The 20,785-nt window shown below is 45.5% G+C and overlaps 1 protein-coding gene across 2 annotated transcripts in view; it reads right to left on the bottom strand.

The window, feature by feature from the left end:
* Positions 1 to 20,785, bottom strand: part of GNAT1 (G protein subunit alpha transducin 1) — a 268,365-nt gene that overhangs the window by 79,375 nt on the left and 168,205 nt on the right. For both annotated transcript variants that reach the window (XM_078661255.1, XM_078661254.1), the window contains one exon: positions 800 to 842. In XM_078661255.1, the coding sequence (XP_078517381.1) occupies positions 800 to 842 (43 nt within the window). The remainder of the gene's footprint in view (positions 1 to 799; positions 843 to 20,785) is intronic.

Here is a 20,785-nt window from a genome sequence, read left to right as displayed (position 1 = left end):
AGGCCGCGCTGACTGTGATGGAATTTGGCACAATAAGGAGAACAATGTAGTCGTGCTGGCTGTGGGGGTGTGTTTGGAAAATGGAGCCTGGACAACTATATAGGAGAGCTCACTTTTGGGATGAGGTAAGTATCCTAGCTGTAGAGAATAAGGCTGCTCAGTACTGTACTGTACTGGGAACTCAGGGGCATATTATCAAGGCAGGCGAAATTGAATTATAGCCCTATTAGCAAGCTGTCGCTAACAACAGTTAGCGACAGCTTTTAGGTGATAGCGAGTGGTTTGGGGCCCACTTTGCATGTCGGCTATATTTATCGCTAATGACATGCAAAGTGGGCGTACCCAACCAGTTAGCGACTGAAAGCAGTCGCTAACGTCGCTATCGCCTATTAGCAAGGCAGGCGTAGCGATAAAAAAATTCACGCTAAGCGCGAATATCTCTGAAAACTAACGCCTGCTCAGACCAGTTCTAAGCCTGTATATCCAATGGAAGGTGGATATTCAGGCTAAGACCCTATTAGCGATAATGCCTGAATATCGCTGGATTTCCAGCGATATTCACGCATTTCAGAGCTATCGCCGGATATTTTATCGCTTTGGAGATAAACGCTGCTAATAGCACGTTATCTCTGCGATAAAATCTGCCGATGCTTGGCGCTAAAAAAAAATTCGCTAAGCCGCTTTATCGATAAATATCGCTAGTTGTTGATAATATGCCCCTCAGTACTGTACTGAGTAGGGTGAAGGTTTGAGTAAGGCTTGTGAACATCGCCCAGAAGTGTGCGAGAAGTATACTTACTTCATCTGTTTAACAATTGTACTTTTCCCAGACTCACCAGCTCCTAAAAGGAGAAAGATAAGAAAATGAACAAAATGCATCAGGATGGCCTGCTCACAAATACAAAATCAGCAACTTTGCATAGTTTTTACGAACATGCAAGCATCTTTAACTGTTCTGTGTGTGGTGATCCACAATAAGGATGTTGATTCGCCATCATTTCGTTGTAACAGTAGTTGAGCCTTGAGAACCTCGCGGGTGAGTAGCCGCGCTATACAAATCCCTGATTGATTGATTACCAGAAGTGACATTGCACCTCCTATCTCGACATGATCACACAGGAAGTGATATTATTCCTTTGATCTTGATGAGAACATAGAATGTGAGGTCATGTGCCATTGGCCTCCAATGATGTGAAATAACATCATAGTACTTTTTAGAGAGGTAATTTGAATAAAAGTACATTTCTATATAATTACTAAAGAGGCATATTGAACTATTTGGTTTGCATTTCTAATATGATTGACGATCATGAAGTTTCTTTACATCGGACCGGAATAATCCAGGGAGGCATTTCAATTACGCTAGAGTAATTTTGGTAGTTTTGCATTACTATTTGAAGAAGAATTACAGATAATTACACAAATACTACTCCTCATGCAATTAAGAGCAATTTGGGTGAAAACCCGCTAACCAGAGAGCACATTTAGCATGCGCCAGCAGCAGCTCATGGTACTATATATAACAAGGGGAACCCAAAGTAGCAATAGGTCTGGGTCTTTGGGAGTATGCAATATTTCACGAAACAGTGGTCCCAAACTTCAATATCAATTTAAAAACAAAGATACAAATAGACCAAAATTGGAATCTTTGTTCAATGTCCAGCCGGACATATTTTAATAGTAAATACACTCAGATGTGGCAAAATATCTGACAATTTCCAAGTGGGACACAAGCCTGTGTCCAGCTACCACATATACACAACCATAGAAAAACAAACAAATACAAGGCAAGAAAAAGTCTGTAAATTGATCAAAAAATTAGGACAGACAATTATTAATTAAATACACTTCTGTGATTTCACAATAGAGAAATATACAAATCATCAAGTGTAAGGTGTCGACGACGTTTCGATCCTTATTTAATTCAGGACCATCATCAGGACATATCAATACATGCCTTTACTCGAGTTGTATTTAGCTCTCCTAATGTTATTTTAGGCAAGGTTGACCAGTTTACATCAAACGTGGGCTCCTCAGATTTAGTAAAAGGTAGTGAAGCTCTAACGTCGGTAAAAAAGCAGATGCTTTTGTGTTGTACTCCAGTAGATTAAAGTGACGGCTCCAAAAATGGGGAGTCTTGGGCGTTTTGACGACGAAAAAATAAATAAATAAATAAAGCTTCAATCCATGGAGTTGCTCGATTAATTTCCGGTCATAAGCCGGTAGCATAGAGTGGAGCTCCCGAAATAGGGGGTCTGATGCATCCAATGAGATCCAAAGCAGCAGCTCATGGGGCCTCATTTATGAGGCCGTGCGTCACTTTTACGCCGCCGGTGCATCACTTTTTGTGCAGCGGCGTAAAAAACTGTGCCGTGTTGCACCATATTTACAAAGTGACGCATCTAGATAGATGGGTCACTTTGTAAACCCCTGCGCCACATTATACCTGCGACAGGTATAATGTATGCAGGGGGGGCGTTCTGACGCAAGAAAGAGTCATAGAAGTGACGCAGTGAAATCTATGAGATTTCACTGCGCCACTTCTAGGACACAAATGCGTCAATTTCTTGCGCCTGCCTCACAGCAGGCCTAAGACTGGCGCAGGCCCTTTCACATGGAGCTTGCCCCATGTGAAAGGACACATTGCTGGAGTTGCGTCACTTTTGTGACACACTCCAGCAATGCGTCACTTTTGCGCTTACAGATACGTCAGAAATACTGATGTATCTGTAACTCCTTGCGACATGATGCGTCATACATTAAATATGACGCACAGGTATGTCGCAAGGAGGGCGCAGTGAAAAGTGACGCATCGCTGCTTTCACGCAGCGATGCGTCATTTCTCATAAATGAGGCCCATGCTTGCTATTCGTGTTCTGCTGCATTTAGCGATGTTTCTGAGCACAAAATGCATCCTCACATTCATTTTGGACTCGAGGGAGCATTTTGCACTGAGAAAATAGTGCTAAATGTCGGTAGTAAGTTGGGGAAAAATCCAACCCTGAGAGCGCACTTAGCCAGCGTGAGCAGCCACTCATGCTCACAATTCATGTTCTGTTGTATTTGGCACTTATTTTAGTGCAACATGCATCATTGCATCGATCTCGGACGCGAGGTGGGTGGCATTTTTACACTAAGTAAAAGCACTAAAGTCAGAATTAGTCTTCTTGTGTAATTCAAGCATAATGTCTTTGAAATTTAAGGTAATTCAGCATGATTACGCTACACTGAATTACGCGAGTTATGCCCAATCCCTAGGCTTGATCAATATGTTTTAAGCCTCTGGTATAATAGTAGTAGTGTAATAGTTGAATACTAATGAATAGTGAAATGTACACAATATAAAAGCATACCTTCTTTGAGAATGATGAGGCAGGCTTATCAATTACTAGATGAGAATGTGTTACACCTGTATGGTAGGACAAATCATTTGGTTTACAAATAAGGCTGGCCTATCCATGAAGATTTTCAGAAATTGGTGTACACGTGTGGTAGAACTGTACGTTTGGTAGAAAGAAGATAGTATTGTGACTCGTTTTTTATGGCGCATAATTTTGAGGACTTTGAACAAGTTGTTTGTCAAAATCGAAAGCATTTGGGGCCTCATTTACAATGAACTGATGCATTTGAATAGATGCGTCAGTTTCCTTGTGCCAGCGCCAAATGTCCTTGTGCCACCATGGATGCATTGTATTTACAATACAGTGCTTCATGGCACAAGGGTTATCAGATGCGGCATAAATTCTGATGCATCTTTTAGCACACAAGTGAGGCATTTCTGGAGTTGCTCATGAAAATTACGCAACTCCAGCACTACGCCACAACAGATAGGGGAGTCCCATTCAAAAAGCCCTGCGTCATTCCTTATGCCTGGTTTTAGCAGGCGTAGTGATTTTGACGCAGTGAAATTTTGTAAATTGCACTGAGTCAGTTCTACATGGCTTTTTTGTGTGGGAATGCCCACTCTGCATACATTATACCTGACGCAGGTAATATGTGATGCAGGGCTTTAACGTGACGCATCTCCCTAGATGCGTCACAATGTAAATGGGCCGCAATGTGGCGCATTGTTTACGCCGGCGCTGCATCACCAAAAGTGACGCAACAGCAGTGCAAGAGAGTCACAAGGGGCTTGTAAATCTGCCCCTATGGGCTTATTTATGATAAAAAAACATGGCAATATATTGCAAATGTGTTTGGAGCTCACTTTTCCAACATTTAAAAACAAAGTCGCAAGTTGAAAAATGGAAGACAACTTAAAATGAAGATGTGTGACATTCACGATATTTAAACAATAACACATTTCCCCTTTTAATCTGGCATACCAAAATAGAACGCAACTGTTTTTTAATGCCAAATTCTTTATTTGATTTCAATGTGGAAAATAAAATAAAAACTTTCTTCAAATGTTATGCATTTTACTTACATTGGATGGCTCACATAATGCATCATTATTAGAAACACACTTTCAAACGCATCAGCAGAAGATGGTCAGGGGCCAGAGGGCAATGCCAGGGTATCCAAAGTACCATTTGGCACCCCTATTTAGCTCAATATGCTCTATGACACCCTTACAGCAATGCAGTCTGTCAGTGGGAAGGTCTATGTCACTCTTACAGGTACCACTGCAACTCTAGGATGATCATAAGGGTAAAGTACTCCTGGCTAACAAAGGAATTAGCGAGAGCGCCCTGGCAGGTACTTTTTCGATTCGTCTTTATTATGCCATATTCTGCAAACATGATAAGATACATGACAGGAAAAAAACACGCACTTCTGAGCATGACTGTAAGAAGATCTGCCCGACCAATGTTTGGCCATGTTGGATCACTCTTTGAAATACAGGCTCAGAGGCAGTGGCAGCTCCTCTGCTAAGGCGGAGGAGCTTCGCCCTGCTGTCTTGAAGCAGTAAAAAAAGGTAAAAAATAAAATATAATAACATATTGTTTTTATCATTTTATTTTGTCCTCCTGCTGCAGCAGCTTTGCGTGACGGGGCCGACGGGGCTGCAGAGCAGGGAAGAGGAGGGGTAGAACCCCCCTAAGTGCTCTATGACTGTTTGGTCGGCCCTCTTGGACCGCCCAAAACAGTCAGCGCGCTTTCCCTGTTCTCCATGCAGGCTGCATTACAGCCTGCATGGAGAACATTTCCAGACCCCCACTCCCTGGCTGAGTGCTGAAGCACGGCGCTCAGACCAATCACAACGCTGCATTGCAACGTTGTGATTGGTCAGGAGAGCCTGGCTGTGCTTCCTGGAGTCTGAGGCAGTGGAGAGCAGGAGCGGAGACGCGGGACACGGTGGCAAGGTACCTGTATTTTTTTTTTACATTGTGCCCCTCTGCCCTCCCCGAGCCAAACCCGACACTAGCGAGCCGTGGCGGCCGCCACTGCTCAGAGCCATAAAATGTATGGTGGGCATAATAGATTTGATTATTTAAAGCACTGAACTTAATCTTCTTTATTGTCTGCCCCTTGTGATGTGATGTGATGTGAAAGGCATTTATAAAGCGCAACATACACTGTACAGTTTCTTGGCGCTGAGGCAAAAGGACAGTAGGCAGCTTCCTGGGTAGTGCCAGGGAGATGATTGCAGTGGCAGGGGGGAAAGGCAGAAGGTCAAAGGAGTAGAAAGAAGAGGGGAAGGGGAGGAAGATGTTAGTTTTGATTGTATGCTGTGCGAAATAGGTGAGTCTTAAGGAGGGATCTAAAGTGGGTGTAGGATGAAGCCAGCCTTATGTCCAGAGGAAGGGCGTTCCAGAGAGATGGGGCCAGGAATGAGAATCTTAGGCCTCCCCATTTCTTACACCTTGGGGGGTGGACAGGGATGGAGTTCTACACTGCTGGCCTTAAGTCTCTAATGAGTATGCAAAACATAGACTGTATTTACAAATACTTTCTTAACACAATTAGATTGTGGGCTTTATCTGGTAAATGAGGACGGAGAGGCTTATCACCACCGACCAGTGAGGACTACACATGCCCAGCAGGCTAGGACCACCTAATAGTGCAACTACCAATGAGAGAAGAGTGAAAGTAATCAGTCAACAAACTTAGCCTCAAGATGGGAACCAATGGTTTATGTCTCAGCTTTAGTTCTTATAGTATAAGCAATGCTAGTGCAGTCTCCTTTAGACAGCCCCCTTAACTATGGCATCTATCCTTTCCTGCCGGAAATGTACATCTGACATTCTTAACTTTGGGTCACAACACTTTACATTTTTATGAGACTTAAGGCAATCCTTTATGGGCTCCGAAGTAGCGTGCTACTCGCCGAAAAAGCATTTCAACACTTCATCAAGGGTAGCAAATGCTTGCAAACCTTTTCCCTCTTCTATCCCTCCAGTTTCCTTCTCAATCCAAATAACTGACTAACATATTCACCACTCAAATTATTTTCAAAATGTTACTATACTAATTCACCATTAATCCTTTAAGTGTTTGGGAGTAGCGTGCTACTCGCCGAAAAAGCGTTTCGATGCCTCGTCCTGGGCAGTAAGCGATATATAAATGGGATTACAATACCATACAATATAATACAGTATAAAATAGTAGCCTGCTAGCTCAAAAGATGGATTCTTTCTGTAGACCTACCCTCTTCCTCAGCCAAATGTGATCTTAGACTGCTTACATGTCAGTGAGAACCCAGGCAGCACTTAAATTGGAACAAAAATAAGTGCAGTGGCCCATTGTTGTTCGCCCCTAACAGTGGGGATGCACTACTGCTGAGAGGGGTATTGTATACAGTAATGGGCTTGAAGCCCACCAATTACTTACCATTTACTGAAGTGGAGTAGGGTGGAGTGGGGTGGATGTGGCAGACTGGAGTGGAGTCAGTAGATTGGAGTGTAGTTTTGTAGATTGGAGCGTAGTGGGATAGAATGTGGTGGACTGGAGAGGAGTGGGAAAGGAAGTGGTAGATTGGAATGGAGTGTGGTAGATTGGAGTGGAGTGGGAAAGATTGGGGTGGAGTAGTGTTAGGTACATTGGGGTCATAGGAGTGGGGTGGATTGGGGCTCCACTCCAATCTATCTCACCCCACTCCAATCTAGCCCACTCCATTTCAATCTACCTCAATCTACCCCACTCCTCCCCACTCCAATCTATTCCAATCTACCTCACTTCACTCCACCCCAACCTACCCCAATCCTTTCAAATCTATCCCAATCCACTTCCAATCTACCCCAATATACTCCACACTACTCCTCTGCAATCTACCACAGTCTACCCCACTCCACTCCAATCTACCCCACTCCACTCTATCCTATCCCACTCCACTCTAGTCCACTCCATTCTATACCACTTCACTCCAATCTACCCTACTCCAATCCACTCCACCCCACTTCCTTCAATCTACCCCAGTCCACCCCCTCCAATCGCAATCTCCCATAATTTATCCCACTCCACTCTATACCACTCTACTCCAATCCACCCCAATCTACCCCAATTTAGTCCACCCCAATCTACTGCACTCATGCGAATTTACCCATTCCACTCCAATTACAACAATCCACCCCACTCCAAACTACCCCACTCCACTCTAATCTACCCCATTCTACCCAACTCAATTCCAATGATCTTCAATCCACTCCAATCTACCCCACTCAGCGCCAATCTATTCTGCTCCACCCCAATCTACCCCACGCCGCCCCAGTCTATCCCAATTTACTCTAACCCACTCCAATTTACCCAAATCTACACCAGTCCATTCTACCCCTCTCCACTCTACCCAATCTATCCCACTCCACTCCAATCTACCCTATTCCACTCCAGTCCGTCCCAATCTACGCCACTCCACTCCAATCTACCCCACTCCAGCCCAATATACCCCAATTCACTCCAATCCACTCCACTCCAATCCACCCCATCCAATCTACCCCACTCCAATCCACCCCATTCTACCCCAATCTACCCCTGTCCACCCAACTGCAATCTACCCAAATCTACCCCATTCCACTCTATCCCAACCTACCCAACTCCACTCTACTTTACGCCAATCTATCCCACTCCACTCCAATCTATCCACTCTGGTTGTATGACTAAACAACTACCTACAAAATCACAAGTGCCTGAACCATGAAGGCTAAACAACCACCAAAGCCAAACCACTAACTATTTAACCACGACTTATTGAACCACGAGCTCCACGATTAACCACTACACCCAACGAACTCAAAAGAATCCATCCATCATAACGTCAGAATCCTGGAGAGAGTTCCCAGAGGCGCGTGCTGCCAAGCAGCAGCAAGCTGCAGCCTTGTCAGGTGAAAGCAAGAATTGGCTTAAATCACCAAAATCTGTGTAGGCAAACACTGCTGCCTCTCGTGCAGCGAAAATTAAATAAGAAGAGCATGCTCCAAGCTTCGGATTGCTAACCACTTCTACTTCCAGATGTTAGAAAAATGGAAGCACATGAAAGCAGATGAATTAAAGTAAAAAAGAACAAGCATTTGCAATGCAATAGGTCTCACATTAATTAAGTTTGAGCTATTGGCATTGCTAAATATTGCAACACAAATTGCAACAAAAGTCTATAAATTGGTGGCCAAAAAAATGTGTATTTATTTTTGTAGCAATGGTGGCATGCTGCGCTTTAGATGAATATGTTTAAAAGTAAAGTGTGCCATACTGCGATTGCTACAATAGTTAATTGTGGATGCGTTAATAATTGATGTGTGCACTGATGGCTGGTGGCGTGTGTGCCTGTAGAAATTGTGCACTGATGGCTGGTGGTGTGTGCCTGGTGGAAGTGTGCACTGCCGGCTGGTGGTGTGTGCGCCTGGTGGAAGCGTGCACTGATGGCTAGTGGTGTATGTGCCTGGTGAAAGCGTGCACTGACGGCTGGTGGTGTGTGTGTGTGCCTCATGAAAGCGTGCACTGGCTTCTGGTGGTGAGTGCCTGGTGGAAGCGTGCACTGACGGCTGGTGGTGTCTGTGCCCGGTGAAAGTGTGCACTGACGGCTGGTGGTGTTTGTGCCCGGTAAAAGCGTGCACTGACGACTGATGGTGTCTGTGCCTGGTGAAAGTGTGCACTGACAATGTGGTTGTGTGTGTGGTTGTGGTTGTGTGTGGTTGGGTGTGTGGTTGTGGTTGTGTGTGTGGCTGTGTGGGTGTGGTTGTGTGGGTGTGGTAGTATGTGGTTGTGTGTGGTTTTGTGTGAGTTGTGTGTGTGGTAGTGTATGTGGGTGTGTGTGTGGTTGTGTGGTTGTGTGTGGTTGTGGTTGTGTGTTTTGTGTGTGTGGTTGTGTGTGTGTGTAGTTGTGAGTGTGTGGTTGTGTGTGTGGTTGTGTGTGTTGTGTGTGTGGTTGTGCTGGTGGTTGTGTGTGTGGTTGGGTGTGGTTGTGTGAGCGGTTGTGTGGGTGTGGTTGTGTGTGTGGTTGTGTGTGGTTGTGTGTGTTTATGTGTGTGTGATTGTGTGTGTGTGGTTGTGTTTGTGGTTGTGTGTGGTTGTGTGGTTGGTTGTGGTTGTGTGTGTGTTGGTTGTGGGTGTGGTTGTGTGTGCGTTGGTTGTAGGTGTGGGTGTGGGTGTTTGTTTGTGTGTTTGGGCGTGGTTGTGTGGGGTTGTGTGTGTGTGGTTGTATGTGTGGTTGTGTGTGGTTGTGTGTGTGTGGTTAGGTGGTTGTGTGTGTGATTGTGTGTGTGTGGTTGTGTGGTTGTGCATGTGGTTGTGTGTGTGGTTGGGTGTGTGGTTGTGTGTGGTTGTGTGTGGTTGTGTGTGTGGTTGTGGTTGTGTGTGTGTGGTTGTGTGTGGGGTTGTGTGTGCCAGGGAAGGGTGGGCTGGGGGGAAGGGATGGATCCACAGTCAGTGCATGATAAAGAAAGTGTGGGTGAGCCAGGATAGAGGGTAAAGCACAGACTAGGGAAGAAACAGCAAGTGACAAATATAAGGGAAGTAAGGCGAGAATCAGAGAGAAGGGGCGGTGAGCAGTGCATGTGAGGGGTAGCAGGTCTAGAAAGAGGGGAAGAAGAGAAAGGAGACAACCAACATGGGTTGGCAGTAACATAGGAACAATGGTAACGAAAGCAAGAATGACAGGATCTCACAGAAAGCTACATTAAGGTCAAATGACTCAATATTGAGCATAAAGAGAACGTAAGAGCAAAAGAAAAGAAATTACACTCATGTCTTGTAAAAGGTTTGGTAAATCAACCACAGAGAACCTGCGTGCTCCTAGAAGGTGCAGATGGGGTTGATTTGGCAGACTGTAAAGTCAACACCCGCAGGCGAGGCTCGTCTTCGTTAGTGTTCGATGCGCTTCGCCTGCTGTCAGTTCTAACAAGCCATAAAAGAATCCAATGATAAGGATTACAATAGAAGTGTTTGGGTGCCCTCCGGTGGTTGTCTGAGGAACTTGTACCACAAGAATAAATCAAAGCCCATAAGTTTCAATTGCCGCGAAAGTGAAAGTAATTAGGCCAGCGATGCGAGGAAGGCCAGCGATGCAAGGAAGAGATAAAAAACATCCAAGTGGAGCATTAAATGGTCAGGCTGTTTAAGGCAAATGGCGTCTGCGCGCGTTCACGCGCACATGAACGCAAGCTTTAGGCCACATGAACGCAAGCTTTAGGCCAGTGGGTCGCACTTTGAAAAGCCCCTTTACTATAACTCGAGCAACAGCGCATGCGCTCTTCTAGCTCGACCTAAAAACGCCGTCACGAGCTTCCACTATCTCATGGCCCCCTCGTAAAGTTTGAATATGGGAAACAAAATGTTTGCGTAGAGCTGCTGAGTTGGCTACGGATGAAACACTGGTCAACAAGCTCTTTTACGAGCCACACCAAACACTACGAAAATGAAAAATAATCTGTGTCCTGTGATTGGGAAGACTCCCTTTGAAAGTCATAAATTTGCCTTAGGAGTTCCTTTAACGCGTCAAGAAGCAGATAAGGATGTGGGAAGAAAAGCTTTCCTGAAATATGTTACATGTTATAAATCTGTAGTGGGCAAAAAAAAGAATGCAAAAGACACACAATTGATGAATGGAATGCAGAACAAATCAAAATATTCCCCCCAGAAAAGATGGATGGGTCCAAACTGGAATGGCATGGTGAGCAAGAAAACGATGGCTTTACACCCAGATCTCTGTACTGGGGTGAATGTATGAAATTGTTTTGCATTCTGTCCATCAATTGTTCTTTTTGCATTTGTCACCCCGAGTGGTACGGGTATGCCCAGACATAGGTCCCGTGCGCTCCATGCCACTGGAGACAAGCTATCCTGGCTGAAACTGGTCCTAGGATACTTGTTTTCAGTCTAGCGAGGACCTGGCCTGTCAGTTCAGGCTGGACTGATCCCAGTGGGCGCAGGGTCAAGACTGATTTGCATATGGCTGGGTCCAAACTGGAATGGTATGGTGAGCAAAAAAACTATGGATTTAGGCCTAGATCTCTGTACTGGGGTGAATGCATGACATTGTTCTGCATTCTGTCCATGAATTGGTTTTTTTGCAAAAAAAAGAATGGACTGAAAATCTGCTGAGAGTCGTGGGAGAGAACAGCAGCACCATCTGAAAATTTCTGCTGACGCAGCTGCACCTGGCATAAGACATCTACTGCGATGAAACTTCTGGGAAAAATATTTGCAAAAAGACAGCGTCTAAGTGAAAGAAAAGGAACGTAACCTTGAATGTAATAAATGATCACTGAAACTATGCGTTTTAATGCAGCAGATAGATTTTTATTTATCTTCACTTTGTATTCAGGTATCTGGCAAATGGAGTCAGGGCTGGCTTTCCTGTTGGTGGCGCCCTGTGCGACAATCTTTGTTAGCACAACCGCCTTCCCAAAACAACCTTCTTCTCAATTGATTATTTCACTATAACCCTCAACGGCGCACCTCATCTGTCCATAGCCCCTCTTACCTGTTCCTGTTTTGAAGCTCCTCCGAACAACGACTTGCACAAACCCTAGACAGTCTTAGCCTGAACCATGCACATGTGTGGTTCAGGCTAAGTCGTTGTTCGTGTATGTCGTTGTTAGGCTTGTGTGGCTCCGGAACTCGTTGTTCTGGAGACATTGCTGAGGATGTTTCCCATCTACTCCACGTCACTCCAATCTACCCAATGTACCCCACTCAACTCCAATCTACCCCACTCCATGCCAATCTACCAAACTAGACCACTATTTACCCCACTCAATCCCATTCAACCCCAATCAACTACACCCCACTCCAATCTACCCGAACCCAATGTACTCCACTCCGCTCTGCTCCATCCCACTCTACCCCACTCTACTCTACATCACTCTTATCTATATAACTCCAATCTCCCACTCAAATTTACCTCATCCAAACTATCTCACTGCAATCAACTCCACTCCAATCTACCCCACTCCATCCCAATCTACCCCAATCTTCCAAAATCTACCACACTCCACACCAATCTACCCCACTCCACTCTACCCCACTCTAATGCACGTCAACGTAATCTATCCCACTCCTCTCCACTGCAATCTACCCCACTCCACTCCACACTACCACAATCTGATTAAATCACTATAACCCTCAATGGCACCCCTCATCTGTCCATAGCCCCTCTCACCTGTTCCTGTTTTGAAGCTCCTCCGAACAACGACTTGCACGAACACTAGACTGTCTTAGCCTGAACCATGCACATGTGTGGTTCAGGCTAAGCCTTTGTCCGTGCAAGTTGTTGTTAGGCTTGCGTGACTCCAGGACTCGCTGCTCTGGAGACTTTGTTGAGGATGTTTCCCATCTACTTCACGTCACTCCAATCTACCCAATGTACCCCACTCAACTCCAATCTATCTCACTCCATACCAATCTACGAAATGAGACCACTGTTTACCCCACTCAATCCCATTCAACCCCAATCAACTACACCCCACTCCAATCTACCCTAACCCAATCTACTCCACTCCGCTCTGCTCCATCCCACTCTACCCCACTCTACTCTACCTCTCTCTTATCTACATAACTCCAATCTCCCACTCAAATTTACCTCACTCCAAACTATCCCACTGCAATCAACTCCACTCCAACCTACCCCACTCCACTCCAATCTACCCCACTTTACTCTATCCCACTCTAATGCACGTCAACTTAATCTATCCCACTCCTCTACACTGCAATCTACCACACTCCACTCCACACTACCACAATCTTCCCAACTACAATCTACCCCATTACAATCTACCCCACTCCACTCTAATCTACCCCACCCCACCCCACTTCAATCCAAACTACCCTGCTCCACCCCACTCAACCCCAGTCTACCCCACTCCAATCTACCCCACACCAGCCCACCCCACTCCCCCTCCACTCCATCCCACTCCATCTTACTCCACTCCATTCTGTTCCACCATTCCAATCTACCCCAATCTACCACACTCTACACCATCTACCTGACTCCACTCCAATCTACCCCACTCTACCCAACTCCACTCTAGCATACTCCACTCCAATGCAAGTAACACTAATTTACCTCACTCCAATCTACACCACTCCATTCTACCCCCTCCACTCTATCTCAATCTACCCACTCCGCTCTGCCCCAATCTACTCCACTCCAATCTACCCCACCCCACCCCACCCCACCCACTCCACCCCATCCCACTAACTTTTAACCATGTTAAACAGCAGCCACACTGGTGTACAACAAGGCTAAAACACATTAACAAAGCCAAAGGCTTTCATGTAGGTAAGACCTATTGACTTTGCCAATGCTTTTTTTTTCTAGGAGCCCCCGTCAGTGATGCCGGATGTTTAGTTTGCCAAATACAAAGGCAGCTTAATTTTGGTTCCACATCATGCCTTTTACTTGCAACACACTATGCTTCTGTCTCTTTACGTCACATTTGAACGGTATTTCACCTCTTTATCACTGTTTTCCTGTTTTCCTCTTCCTTTTTTCTCCCTTTTCTGCCTTTTTAGGTCTCGCGCCTGCGTTGCACTGCGCAGCAGTGCCTGCGCAGCACAAGACCTCTAGTCAGTGAAAAACGGGGTTTTAGCACTGACCTAGGATTCGCACACGCTCATGCGTGTGTGATTCCTTTTGTGCTACCCCATTGGCCTTTGCGTGCGTCTTTTTGTAAAAGACTTCACGCAATTGGCCAAAGGCGGGCGTGTTGCTCGGCCCACGGCCTATTGGTGTCTATTAAATGCTTGGTGCGCGTAATAGACACCAATAGGCCATGTGGTTTCAATTATCGTGCCCAGACACAGGCACGATAATTGAAACACATTGCGTGCGCTCGCGCTTCTATTTTTGGATCCATTTCACAAGGCAGCAACAAAACTTTTTTTTTCCTTACAAAACGGAGGGCTGCATATCTTGCGTTGTGCAAGAAGGCACAAGTTCTTGGGAGTGGGTGCCTTGTCCTTAGTGTCGTTGGACAATGCCTGCCTCTGGATTCTGTCCTGACCTCAACAAAAACACAAAAGCAGCTTTAAACTTGATAGGTTCTCCAGTGCCATCAGATCTGCCCTCATGGCCTCGAGTGCAGCTTTTGGGGCATCACAGCTGTCCCATAAAACCAATTTCCAACAAATATTGTTTTTGTGATCAAAAAGCCATAACAGCGGCATGTCTCACAAGGATTCTGACGTCACGGCAGCCATGTTTGTCCAGGCCAGACACCAGGCGTGATGCCTACATTTCACAGAGTGGGGTATGTTCGCTCCTAATTATGATAAAAGTAATTCTTTTGGGACCCAGACCGGACAGGCCTTTTATTCTACCGTCTATGAACCGTTGTTAAAACTAACCCTGGGCGTAGTTCGCAAAGTAGCGCTACGCGCAGCTACGCAAAGTGCACTTCGCACTACGCGAGCTACGCGTAGCACTACGCCAACTGCGTAGTACCCTGTTCGCACTGTGCAAGATACAGTTTTCAATAATTGCACAGTGCAGACAAGCATCCGGCACTGTGCAATAATTGAAAACGGCATCTTGCACAGTGCGAGCTGTAGTTTTCTGCCGCTCGAAGAGATTTTTACGCGAGTGGCTGCTTTTTCAACGCGGACTGTTAGTTTCTCATCGCAAGCTGTCGCGAGCATACGCGACCACTTGCAATGAGAAACCTGACCTCCCCACGCTGATAATGTCGCCGGGAGGTTTATTTTCCACACTCGCGATCGGCAACTTGCGAATGAGAAAAAAGTCTCACCAGGATGTAATTTTGCTAGCTCGCGGTCGCCAACTTGACGTTAAGGAGCACGAGCAAGCAAAAAATGACCGCTGCACTACGCTACGCTACGCGTGTTTGCACTGTGCTACGTGCAGTTCGTGTAGTGCGAAGTTGCACAAACTTCGCAAACTACGCGAGCGTAGCGTAGTGCTTTGCCCAGCCAGGTTAAAACTAGTTGTTCTAGCAACACATAGATTTTACCCCTAGCCAATCACGGACGTGCTCCTCGGTTGAGTTCATCTGGGCATGCTGCGCACTGATCCCGGCAGTGAGCCTGCACATTAGCAGTGCGTCAGGGGGTAGTCTGCAGTGAGTACCCTGGTTATTCTTTTGTTTAATAGTAGGCAACCTCTTGCTCAAAAATGCTCCAAGAACGTGTCGGGGCTATTACTTCAGACATCTGATGACTCCCTGCAGCTCACCGATCCTTTGGTTCCGATGAGTGCAGATGCGGGGAGCGGGGTGGATCCTGGTGACATGGAATCTGCCCACCCAAGCTCGGCCGAGCGCCTACAGATGCGTGTCAGCTTGTGTACTCGCATTAGTAACAAATTGGAAAATTCTGTCGACCTACAAAATCCCCTCTGGCTTCCTGGATCTGAAATAAATTGCCAAGTGGAGCTGGGGAATAAATCAATACAGACCGTAAAAAGTTGACCGCAGAGCTATTTATGTGGCTAGTGATGGTGGTTAGAAAACAAGGTGGGTGGACACCAACCCCTGCCCATCACAGGCACATGTTCAACAGCGCCACACTCAATTTACTTTCACATTAACCAACGCAAACCGTAACTAAACCAGACAGTGAACAGATCTCCACCGACCACAGACAACCAAACACTACCAAATAACTATGCACACAACCTTTGGGTGGAAATCCCAGAACCAAATCCCAAGATCACAACTTTAAGAAAGCGCATTGATGCCAAACTAATGGTAGAAGGAGCTACACAAATGGTGGTAATTGCCTTATTTAATAAAAACACGAGGTTTGCTAAGTAGATATTCTGTTATCTTTGCACAAAACCTATTTGGCTGCATTTTTTTTATATCCATTTTATAATACTGCATTTTATATAATACTGTGATTGTAAATGGTGTTATTTTACCAATGTTTATCAATTACCATAATAAAGGTCTTGCACACTAAAAAAAAGTAGATATTCTATGTTTCTATCACGCAAACGTTCATCACCTGAAGTACAGCACAAAACCCGAAATGCATGTGTATGCTCTTGACCAAGGACCCCCTGCCCCCCTTCCCCCCGCCCCCGGGGAGATCCTCAGGGTACAACTCAACCACAGTCACGTGTTCGCACCATAAAGCGCTTCGTGAATATGCGCTTTATAAAAAGCATGTAGCATAACAAGCATGGATTAAACAACAGCAATGACACCTTATCTCACCATTTTAACTCAATTTCTATCAAAATATTGATAAACAGTATAACGTAGGTATCAAAGAATTTTTGGGGCATTCTGGATGTAATACAGCTTTTCTCTGACACGTGCAATTAGCTTCCAGGTGTGGCCGAGGATGTTGTGTTTTTTTGTGTAGCACACTCACCTCATGGCACAATAATGGTTGGGAAAAAGGGGTTTTGATGAGGTAACATTTTCCGTCCAGATTTTGCTGCAAATATCTTTCCTCTGTTTAAAAGACTGTTCCTGAAAAAAGTTCCTTTAATAAAGTCCGTTTGTAGTAAAATGGCCCAAGTGCTGGTCTAAATATGGTTTGTGTGTCTGTCTCTCTCGCCACTTTCAGCTTTGTCCCATAACACAATAACCGCCTCGGGGGTAAAAAAACGCCGCATGCAAACAATTCTCGAATAGGCTATAATGTCAAGCAACTTTCCAACCATACACACTACACAGGGTGGCTTCCTATTCATGTGTGTAGGTGCGTGGAGTGCTCCACACACTCACACAGGGGTAATAAGCGCTATATAAATGATACAATACAATACTACAAGTGAAGAAGAGGCTCCTCTCCTAAAAGGGGCAACTTGAGCAGGAAAGTCCTGACACCTGCACCCTCTGACGCCCCTGCCACCAAGAAGTCAAAGTTAGACATGTGTGAAGTTACCATGGACATAGTTCAATGTACTTCACCTTCAAACACTGACACCTGCAGATTGTGGAGGGCATCTCTCCACTGCTGAGGGTCAACAAGATGGATCCAAGAGCACAGGAATCAGCAAGGCTCTCCTAAGACATTGCAACCAGCCTTGAAGTGGTAGTGGGTAATCTGTGCAGCATACTTTCACCTTATAAATCTGGTAAACACAGACTGTGGGTCAAGTCTTCGTAAAAGGACAAGTCATCAGGAGGGGACCAAATGCCAAAGGAATCAGCAAGGCTAGCCTGACAGTTTGGTACCATTCGTCAAGTGTTGGGGGGTAGTTTGCTTTTTCCTGGCTGGTTGGGCACAGCATAATTTCATCTTCCAACGCATATAAAGCCAGATTATTTATCACATCTTCAAAGTGGGAAGGGTTATCAGGTTGAGGGCAAGAGTACAGGAATCAGCTAGGTTGGCCTGGTACCTGTCAACCAGCCTTAAACTGGTCGGAGGAAGTTTAATTTATATCTGACTTGCGGGGCTCGGTATACTTTCATCCTCTAATGCTGATAACGGCAGATTACGAATCACATCTTCTCAGTGGGAAGGGTCAAAAGGATGTAGCCAAGTGCACTGAGATCAGTCGTGCTAGCCCAAAACATTGTGACTAGCCTGAACGTAGTAAGGATCGTTTTATCATTTCCTAACTATTGCCTAGAGAGCCCAAGGCCAGAGTTCTTGGATGAACAAGACAGGCAAAAGCTTTGCTCTCGCAGGTCAGACTTGAGCAAAAGTATCCAATACAATTATTCAACAGACTCTGCTGTCTAGAGCCGGGATTCAGAGGAGCTGAAGTATGTGTTGTGTAGAACAAGAAACAACACACCTCCTGGATACTATTGGTTCAAAGGACTCCTGATAGAGGTGAGAGCAGAGGTAATGGGGGATGGAGGGTGAGAGAGAGTTGGAAGGGACTAGACAGAGGACATCCAAAGGAAAGTTAACATGCCCAGACACATGTAAAAGGTAATTTTGCAAGGCTCATAGTCCACAAAAGACCTGTGCTAAGATTGAACCAAATAAGAAAACAATGGAAGCAGGGCAAACATCCTTTCACAACAGTGTTTTTTTTTTTTTATCTTGAAATGTCATTCACCACTAAGAAGGAAAATGGAACGTGTCTGGTTTGTGACTGGGAGTGCGATAACTTGGCGTGAATACCTCAGTTTGAGGCTCAACGGCTTTGTCCAGCTTGGCCGCGAGCATGTTTTATATGGAGGTGTCCTCTTCAAACATGGCGGCGCCTCGATCACGGGTTCTAAGCAGGGTGGGTTGTTTGTATGGCACTTGCTCAAAGAATTCTTTGTTGGAAGACCACAGCTGCCACAACAGAATCTAATGGCAGTATACATAGGCACCGACTCTATGTTATTTTTTTTCCCCTCCATCTGATTCCAACATGGATTACCAGGACTGCGAGTTCATCGCATTCTTCATGCTTCTGTTGGGCTGACGCAGTCAAATTTGATTCCATTTGTCTGGGTTCTCAGCAACAGCCTCTGGAGACTGACTTAACTGACTTAAACCTTGACTTCTGACATGAGGGTCTGAGGCCGTCTACAGGGCCATGTGCCTGCATCTTCGACTGCTTCTCCACAGAGAATGCCCTCAGGGTAATAGAACGGACTACATTCTAATTCCCGTCCCACAGAACCACGGCAGCTATCAGTGGTCTGATCACCAGTAGGTGTCCTCTCTCTGCCTCTACAACTGACTAAGATGATACTATGTGCCACCCCTCCCTCACCATGTGCCCAAAAAAGACCACCTGTTATCTGATAACAAAGGTGGGATGACCAGAAGTTGGGGTTGCAAGCCTCCGACCACACCAATGACCTCTTCAGAGTAGGGACCCAGCTCGACGTTGAAGAAGGTGAGGACTCTGGACCCTCGGGCATTCCACCGATTCAGACACCACCCAGACTGCCTAGAGGCGGTGTTTTCCCCGACTGTGACCAGTAGGAAGAGGAACAAGAAATCTGATCACCTTGACAATCTCCGAGCCTTGAACAGATGGGTCAGGAGTATGGTTGACACCTATGCCCAGCCTCGGAGAAGGGCTCAGACAGAAGCATTGCACCGCCAACAAAAGGGTCGGGCATCCAGTCTTCCCACCACCACACAGACTTAGGGGCTTCACCATTTTCGGGTTACAGTCTGCTCCGAACAGCTTTAGAACTGACGCTGGTCCTGGCTCCAGGCATTGACCCTCTTGGGTCACCGAGACCCAAGGTCCTCTACAAGCTTGGAGACCTTTGGAGCAGGTACCCTAGGTGCCGGTACCAAGGCCAACCTCCATGCTGAACCCGCAGTCTAATCTGAGGCCACCACTGATGCTGAAACTGTCATCGGCACTGAGGCTGACTCGGATGATGAATAGCAACCATACCTACAGAGACTGCAGGAGCAGCTGGATGAAAGGCAAAAGCAACTGTTCATCCATCCACAGATAGGGAGGATCACCACGAAGCTCCCGTCAAGAACGCCTTTGGAGATTTTGTCTCAGAAATAAAAAACAGACTTTTTCAAAACAGCTGCCCTTGGAGCCGTCTCCAGCTCCTAATCCTAAAACACAAGGATAGGCACACAATCCTTCTCCCTTGTGTTCCAATTCTTCCTCCTTTTCCATCTCCTTCACAGGCTCCACCACCTCCCAGGTTACCACCTTCATTACCTCCGCAGTCACCATTAGGGTCCCCCACTCCGCCTCACATTAATTAAAGTTTTAACTATTGCCGTTGCATTATTATTTGCAATCACAATAGCTCAAACTTTCAATAATGCGAGACCTATTGCATTGCAAATGCTTGTTTATTCTTGCTATGGACTAAATTCTGATGAAGAAAAATACATTCCAGTCCCCACAACTAAGAGCCGGTGTCCACTGCCTGCAACCACCTAGAGAAATTAAGACTTACCCCAGGCATATCCACCTTGCAGTGATCTTGAACGTATCCTTCTGCTTGAGCCCAAATTCTCTGAAGGATCAAGAAGTGCCACTCTACATGACTTAAACTCTCACCTACCTGTTTCTTAACTTTTTCAGAAAAAGCATAATCTTGTCTCAATACTGGACTCCTGCTTTACAATATGCCTAGGTTTTACTTAACCCAAATGCTGTGCCTGATAATCAGGAGAACGTTATGGTGAAAAAATGACCAACTATGAAGAAGTGGCCAAAGGGGAAATTGAGAAAAGCTGTTCATATAATTTCTATGGAAATCATTTAAAATGATTATTTAAACCTGAGTCTATGTAGTCCTAATAAGAGAAATACATACAATTTCAGAGAAATAATGAAATATGAAGGGTTGCGCTATAAATGGAAATGAATGGCTTTAATCTGCAGATTGAGCACTGTCAAAGTAGTTATTTTAGCAGATAGTCCTTTTTTAACCAAACCAGTCCACTCCAGTGGTAGTTGTCTCAACATGAAGTTGGGGAAAAGCTCCTCCAGGTTGAATACAATGATACTGGAGCTCATTGTCAAGTGTTTCTGAGAGCCTGCAGAACTGCTGAT

The sequence above is a fragment of the Lissotriton helveticus genome, chromosome 9, assembly GCF_964261635.1.
Source record: "Lissotriton helveticus chromosome 9, aLisHel1.1, whole genome shotgun sequence".
In the NCBI taxonomy this organism is placed as follows: domain Eukaryota; kingdom Metazoa; phylum Chordata; class Amphibia; order Caudata; family Salamandridae; genus Lissotriton; species Lissotriton helveticus.
The sequence above is the reverse complement of the archived record's forward strand: the minus strand, read 5'-3'. Positions and strand labels throughout refer to the sequence as shown.